General features: G+C 40.8%; 1 protein-coding gene across 1 annotated transcript; it reads left to right on the top strand.

The window, feature by feature from the left end:
• Window positions 1-497: 497 nt before the first annotated feature.
• On the top strand, window positions 498-2632 carry LOC134444724 (protein NLRC3-like; the record flags this gene model as incomplete). Its single annotated transcript, XM_063193946.1, has 2 exons — window positions 498-2325; window positions 2455-2632. Coding segments are annotated over 2 exons (2006 nt in total), but the record flags the coding sequence as incomplete, so codon positions are not given.
• Window positions 2633-8467: the final 5835 nt, after the last annotated feature.

Raw genomic sequence — 8467 nt, 5'->3', positions numbered from 1 at the left:
AATAGGCATGACTTGTCTTTCAGAATAAAAGCCACAAAAATATCACAGAATCGTCACAGAGTCCGGATCCGGACCGGAGTCCACTGACCCTCGGCATAGAGCATCTTCTTTAAATAGCATAGCATTTTTTGAGTGCTTGGTGAAGTAAAATACAAAATATTAAAAAAATATAAAATATGGCAAATCCCTGTCTGTGGGCCTTTCTGATGTGTCTGTCTGTCCGTCTGTCCCATGGTGAGAGTACCATACACCATAGAGAAGTATACTGTGCATGTCTATGCTACACTTTCTCTTCAATCGCGTACCTGTACATCTAGTGTTGGCCTTGGAAAGGGGGCAGGTTGCCATCTCTGATTGTTATTGTTGACAATAACAATAAGTAGCTGTCAAATAATTCAGTTGCAGTGTATCATTTGTTTTTCATTTCATGTCACTATTTATTACTTTTTCTGGTCTAAAAACAACTTTTGTGTTTCCTTTTTTTTGTTTTTAAATAGATGAGTCGAACTTGGGTTGTCTGAATGACCTGAAAAGAAATCTCAAGAACAAGTACCAGAATGTGTTGGAAGGAATAGCCAAACATGGAAGCTCTGTTCTGCTAGACAATATCTACACAGATCTCTACATCACTGAGGGGGGAAGGGGAAAAGTAAATGAAGAGCATGAAGTCAGACAGATTGAATTCAAGTCCAAGAGTCTAGCTGGGCAGGACAAACCAATCAAATGTGCAGACATCTTTAAACCCTCTCCTGATCAGGACAAACCAAACAGAAGAGTTCTCACAAAGGGGGTGGCTGGCATTGGCAAAACTATCTCTGTGCACAAGTACATCCTGGATTGGGCTGAGGGAAATGACAACCAAGAGATCAAGTTCATCTTCCCACTGTGCTTTAGGGAGCTCAATCTAATGAGAGACAAGAAGTTCTCTTTGATGGATCTTCTTTATGGCTTCTTTCCAGATCTTAAAAAACTATCCGTTGACATCCAGCATAAATTTAAAGTGTTGTTTGTCTTTGATGGTCTGGATGAGTGTCGGCTCCAGCTAAACTTTCATACAAATGAAAGCTTGAGTGACATAACAGTCGTCAAATCAATGGATGTACTCTTGACTAATCTCATCAAGGGTAATCTGTTCCCCTCTGCTCTCATCTGGATAACCTCTCGACCAGCGGCAGCCAGTCAAATTCCTCCTGAGCATGTTGACCTGGTGACAGAAGTGCAAGGCTTCAATGACTTCCAAAAGGAAGAGTACTTCAGGAAGAGGATCAACGATGAGAGTCTTGCAAGAAGAATCATTTCCCACATTAAGTCAACAAGGAGCCTCCACATTATGTGCTACATGCCTGTATTCTGTTGGATTGCTGCTACTGTTCTTGAGATGATTTGTCTCTTAGGACACACACAGATTCCAAAGACTTTGACAGAAATGTACACATATTTCCTTATTTTTCAAACCAGACAGAAAAATACTAAATATGACGATGTGCCTGACCCTGAGCCCCAATGGAACCATAAGCTGATCCTAAATCTGGGAAAGCTAGCCTACAAACAGTTAGAGAAAGGAAATCTGATATTCTACGAAGAGGACCTCAGGGACTGTGGCATTGATGTCAAAGATGCAACAGTGTACTCAGGTGTATGCACCCAGATCTTCCGAGAAGAATCAGGGATCTTTCATGGGACAGTGTTCTCCTTTGTGCATCTCAGCATCCAGGAGTATCTCGCTGCTCTGTATGCATTTCTGAAGATGGCATTTAGAAGGAAAGACATACTATCAACAGTCCCTCAAAAGGCAGACTCCATGATCATCTTGCATAAGAGTGCCGTGGACAAAGCTTTTGCTTATGAAGATGGGCGCTTTGACCTCTTCCTCCGTTTCCTGCTTGGCCTTTCTCTGGAGTCAAACCAGTCTCTCCTGCATGGTCTGATCAATAGAGGACAGATGGGCATTATGGAGAAGATGAGGGCAGCTCTTGGCCAAGCTGGCCATCAAGGCCAACTGAAGAAATGGCAGATGGACAATGACAAAACAATCAGGTACATTAAAGAGAAGATATTGGATGTTTCCTCATCTGATAGAATGATCAACCTCTTCCACTGCTTGAATGAACTCAATGACCACTCCTTAGTGGAGGAGATCCAGAGCTACCTGGATGCAGAGACACTTTCTGAAGCAAAGCTCTCACACGGCCAGTGGTCAGCTCTAGTGTTTGTGCTGCTGACATCAGACCAGAATCTGGACGTGTTTGACTTGAAGAAGTACGTCAGATCTGATGAAGCTCTCCTGAGGTTGGCGCCAGTAGTAGAGGAATCCCACACAACTCTGTAAGTACAAAGTGGACAACTGACTGGTTTAACAAATCATTATGTTAATTTCATTTGGCATAGCACTACTATGCAGTACATCCTTTTTTATTAGGGCTTATAGCCATTGGTTGCTGTTTTCCCCTTCAGGGTTGATAGCTGTGGGCTCACTGCACAGAGCTGCTCAACACTAGCCTCTGTGCTCTGCAAGCAATCATCAAATCTCAGAAAACTGGATCTCAGTGGCAACTGCATTGGAGATGCTGGGATCAAGGAACTGTGTAGTGGCCTGAAGAATCTGAATTGTTCACTGAAGACCCTGAAGTGAGACGTTTTCACATTTTATACTTAATATTAAAACACACGTCTTTATTTCTTGACATAATCCAGATGAATATGCATTTTGTTGAACACTGCTTAGCAATACCGTATTTTGTGCATATTCTTTAAAGTTCCTTGAATGAGTAAACATTCTTCATAAAAACAGAAGACAGTCACTGCATCCATTACATACTGTATATAGTATGTCAATCAATGTTATTACAATGTATATCATAGTCTACAGGAAAATGAAAAATGCTATATTTTTAATTTGTATTCTTGTATCCAAGCTTTAACATAATTAAACATTTTAATTATTGTTCAGGAAGGCATAACCCTCTCCCTAAATGTATGAAACTTATAAATATCCCTATAAAGTGGCATATAAAATTGTAAACAAGGTTGAAAATCATTCAGAAATATATTTTAAAACATCCTTTGTTGCTGACATCATTTATTGAGGCTGATTTCACGCCCTGTCTCATGGTAACAGCCAATGTTTTAGAAAACATTTGCAGACCCACCTCGGCATGCTGTACCTGTACCACAATCATTTAGTGGCATGAAGTGAAAGCTTGACGTGTTTCCAAATAACTTTAAGTTCATAGTGCATATACAGTCCCAGGAAAAAGTTTGTACACCCTTTGAAATTTCTTACCTTTCTGTCAAAATTGGTCATAAAACATGGTCTGATCTTCCTGGAAATCAAAAGAAGGAACAACCAGAGTCTGCTTTAACTAATTCAACCCAAACATTTACAACTTTTCATATTTTCATTGGCCATAAGATGTAAACATTCACAGGACAGCAAGGCATAAGTAAGTACACCCTTGCATTCAATAGGTTTTAACTCTATGTCAGTAGCAATAACCTCAACCAGATGTTTCCTGTAGTTGCAGATCACATTAACAAAACAATCTGGATGTGTCTGGTCTCCCTCTTCTTTAGAAAACTGCCTCTCGTCAGCAAGGTTTGTGGGATGTCTGGAGTGCATAGCTTTCTTGACTTCATGGCATATAATCTCAATTGTCAGGGCTTTGACTGAGCTATTGCAGAATGTGTATTTCATTATTATGAAGCCATTCTAAAGTCGATTTGCTTCTAAAGTATGGGTTGTTGTCATATTTCAGCACCCATCCTCTTGTGTGCTTCAACTGTGTTACAGACTACTTCACTTTTTTCTGTAAAATATCTCTATAAACTTCTGAGTTCATTGTTCCACTGATAATAGCAAACTGAAAATGGCCTGAGGCAGCAAGGTAGCCGCATATAGTGATGCTCCCGCCACCATACTCAAAGGTAGAGATGATGTTTTGGTGAAGGTGTGGTTCTCCAGTTCTCCTCCAAACATGACATTGTGTGTTCCCCTGAACAATTCAACTTTGGTTTCAACGTTGGTCTACAGAATATTTACAGTAATTCTATGAAGCATATTAATGCTTTTTCGCAAACCTCAAAGGTGCAGCAATATTTTATTGGACAGAAACCCCATTCATTTTAGATTGGCAGAATGAATCCCATTTTTAGCTATTCTTGGTTACATCTCCTCTTCTGAGTATGATAGCGGGAGCATCATTATATGCGGCTACCTTGCTGCCTCAGGCCCTTTATAGTTTGCTATTATCAGTGGAACAATGAACTCAAGTTTATTGTGATATTTTACAGAAAAAACGTGAGGCAGTCTGTCACACAGTTGAAGCACACAAGAGTATGGGTCCTGAAATGTGACAACAACCCATACTTTAGAAGCAAATCAACTTTAGAATGGCTTCTTAATAATGAAATACACATTCTGCAATAGCCCAGTCAAAGCCCTGAAAAAAAAAACAATTGATATTATTTGGCATGAAATCAAGAAAGCTATGCACTCCAGACATCCCACAAACCTTGCTGACGAGAGGCAGTTCTCTAAAGAAGAGGGAGACAAGATACAAACAGATTGTTTTGTTAATCTGATCTGCAACTACAGGACAAGTCTGGTTGATGATATTGCAACTAACTGAGGGTTAAAGCCTACTTAATGCAAGGGTGTACTTACTTATGCCCTGCTCTCTGGTGAATGTTATGGCCTTATGACCAATACAAATATGATAACATGTAAATGTTTGGGTGGAATTAATTAAAGCAGACTCTGATTGTTCCTTCTTGAGATTTCCAGGAAGATCAGACCAGAAATGTAAGAAATTTCAAAGGGTGTACAAACTTTCTCCTGGGACTGTAGGTTTCACTTTCTTGTGCGAGTGACAAAAACATTCAAGTAGGCCTACTTCATGATATTCTAATTGAGGGAACTGTACCTATCCAGTATTTAAAGGGGTGCTGTGTCAAATGGTAGTCAGATTAGATATTGCAACTATACTATGCTGCCTATTGCCAAACTTGAAGTTTCCATGAATATTTACAAAGTATATTAAATAAAATTAAATTATAAACTAAGGTGCTGTTTCCACATAGTTGAATATTTTTATATGTGGACATTTTTTTTCTCATGTTTTCAATGGTTTTGCATTGGTTTTGCCCTTCCGTTTCCATGTAGAAGATATTTGAAATCCAGGTATAAAAAGCAGGAGAAAAAAAACGCATTTGTTACAATGTAGGATTTATTTTACTTACACGTAAACAGGAGAAAAAAATACCCAGCTAAAAAAATATCCTGCTACGTGGAAACAGCACCTAATAGTTATTAGTATGACCAAAGTACAGTAAGTTTCTCTCTTTCCATAAAAGTGCAGTTTTCACAGTCATAATGAATATATTGGAATTTGATTGTGGTGGTATGTATTCATGAAAAAGGTAACATTTGTTAATGAGCTGAATTAATTGTGGAAATAAACAACTAAACATGTTACACAGTGCACCTTTAAATGTTTAGTGGAACATTTTCTAAATTAATTTCAAGTTCCTGCATATTTTGTAGAATTCAGCATTTAGTGCAAGCTTTGCCTCCTGCATTATTATTTTTAACCCATTGAGGTCTAAGTGCCCTTGAGAGGGCAATTTGACATGTCTCTAAAAACAAATCTGTAACTCTGTGAGTTTTTGTCATTGAAACACATAAGTTACACCATTAGAAACCTCAGACCTTCCAGATTTCAAATATATATATATCAAATAAATTATATAGCTGGCCCAATTTAAAGAAAGTGAAAAGAAATCTTCGCATATTCTGTACTCTCTGCCTGTAGCAGCCACACCTATAGCTATTCACATGTAAAGTACCAGTGCTTGAGTGGCTATTCAGAGGTGACAACACGCCCCTTTCAGGTAGGGTAAACACAGCAGACGTAGAGTGACAGGGGGGTTGGGGCTATCAGAGCACATGGGGATTGACAGGGGGGTGTGGGCCATTAGAGGTTTTTCACACCTATCTCATTAGTATTCAAATGAGACAGGCAGTGGCAGTGACATAGTCAGTCTTTTTTGCATTTTGTATGAAAACAACAAAACATTTCTAAATGCCCTTTTCACTTTTATGCTGCCAACACATTTGTTTACAAGATTCAAACTTCAAAAGTCTTGGCTAGATATATTTATTGTGTTTTCTTGAACTTTTTGAAGACGTCTGAACCCTGTTTTTTTGTACAGTTGTGTTTATACTCAATTTAAATAAAACATGTTTGTATGACATCCAATTTTTTTTCAGATTATTTCTTGTCAGGCTTTTCACAATACAACCATATATTCCACTTTTGCATAGATGCTTACTGTTAGCTGAAAATACTTGAAAATGTCAGGGTGGTGCAAGCAGCCTAAAAGCCTCTGAAAGGCCTTAGACCTCAGAGGGTTAATAAACCTGCGAACCTACTTGCCAAACTAAATTGTACTATCGTCATGTTATACTAATATACTAAATAGTCCAGCGGATGGGTGATTTGATCGTGCACTTTTGAGTAAAAGCATGAAAATCGGTACACATATCCTTCTTGATATGCTGATTAATATTAGCGTTGGAGGCGTCGCGAAAAATTCTGCGTTTTCAAGATGGCTGCCAAATCCAATATGGCCGACCCATATTAATGAATCTACCTTACACTTTGTAGTAAAAGCATGAAAATTGGTACACATATCTTTCTTGATATGCTGATTAACATTAGCATTGGAGGCGTCATGAAAAATTAATCGTTTTCAAGATGGCCGCCAAAACCAATATGGCCAATTCGTATTTATGAATCTAGCTATGTACCTAACACTTGGTAGTAAAGTCATGAAAATCGGTACACATATCCTTCTTGATATGCTGATTAAGTTTAGCGTTGGAGGCGTTGTGCAAAATTCATCGTTTTCAAGATGGCCGCCAAATCCAATAAGACCGACCCATGTTAATGAATCGACCTGAGACTTGGTAGTAAAAGCATGAAAATCGGTCCACATATCCTTCTTGATATGCTGATTAGACCAAGTCTTGAGAAAGCTAGCCGAAGTACTGGAGGAGCGCAGACAGGAAAGCAGAATACCATGGCTGACAGGGGACCCCACCACCTTTGTCGCGGAAGGAGGGATCAGAAGCATCAGGCAAAGAGAAACATCAAGGCCCCGGCCAGGATTGGAGCATGAAGGTCGACTTGGACAGGAAGCTTCTGTTTCCCACAGAGATTACCACCACATCTCTCCGCCCAGATATAGTGGCGTGGTCCACAAAGGCAAGAGCGGTGGCCCTCATTGAACTCACCGTGCCAAGTGAGGAAGGAATCAAGGCTGCTTTCGAGCGGAAAAAGGCCAAGTACTCTGAGCTGGCTGCTGAGTGCCGAGAGGCGGCACCATCCACCATCCACCCTACCATCTACCCAGTGGAGGTTGGATGCAGAGGCTTTATGGGGTTGTCGACTCTACGCCTCCTAAAGGACGTGGGAGTAACCGGAAGGAAGCTTAAGAAGGCAACAAAGGAACTGGCAGAGGAGGCGGAGAAAGGGAGCTTTTGGCTCTGGCTGCGGAGGAAGGACAGAAACTGGGGGAAGAACACCTAACCCCCAGACAGCAGCTGCAGGGAACAGCAAGCCTATCTCCCAACCGGCTTGCGCATTCGGCACTTCACTCAACACTGTTGCCACCCCAGCAACCAACGCACCCGAGCATAGCTGCATTGGAAGGGGGTTACAGCCAGCAGCCAACGAACACCAAACAGCTCAACTACCTCACAAACAACTTGTCAATAAGCATTCAGTGCATTCGGCACCTTTCACTCAGCACTGTTGCCGCCCCAACAACCAACGCACCCGAGCACAGCTGCCTTTTTTTCCTGTTTTATTTGTTATTTTTTATGCTTACCAATGTATGAAACGTATGTATTGTTGGTGTGAGCTGTACGCCAGAAGCAGATGGGCAGTGAGCCTGGCCACTCACTGTTGGCCCACTAGCTGGAGTTGGCAGTGTTGTGGTTCAGGGCCGAAACACCGAAGAGAAGGCTGGACACCACCTGACGACATCTGCTTCTGGCGTAGGGCTACAGCTACCTGCGAAGGTGGTTGAGGAAGGCACCTCCTGTGCATGCATGATGAATGTGAATGTGTATTCCCTATGTTTGTCTTGTAATTTATACAATAAAGATGTTTGTGTCACAAGTCTTATTTTCTCTCGCTGACCCATGGGCACCGGAGGAGGTGCGACAGGCAGCAATGCCCAGCAGGTATTAACAGCTACCTGTACAATCCTTGATATGCTGATTAACATTAGCATTGGAGGAGTCACAAAAAAATCATCGTTTTCAAGATGGCTGCCAAATCCAATATGACCAACCCATATTAATGAATCTACCTGACACTTGGTGGTAAAAGCATGAAAATCGGTACACATGTCCTTGATATGCTGACTAATATTAGCATTGGAGGCGTCACGGGGAAAAAAA

Source organism: Engraulis encrasicolus, unplaced genomic scaffold (assembly GCF_034702125.1).
Source record: "Engraulis encrasicolus isolate BLACKSEA-1 unplaced genomic scaffold, IST_EnEncr_1.0 scaffold_695_np1212, whole genome shotgun sequence".
Lineage (NCBI taxonomy): Eukaryota > Metazoa > Chordata > Actinopteri > Clupeiformes > Engraulidae > Engraulis > Engraulis encrasicolus.
This window is presented reverse-complemented; position numbering and strand designations above follow the sequence as displayed.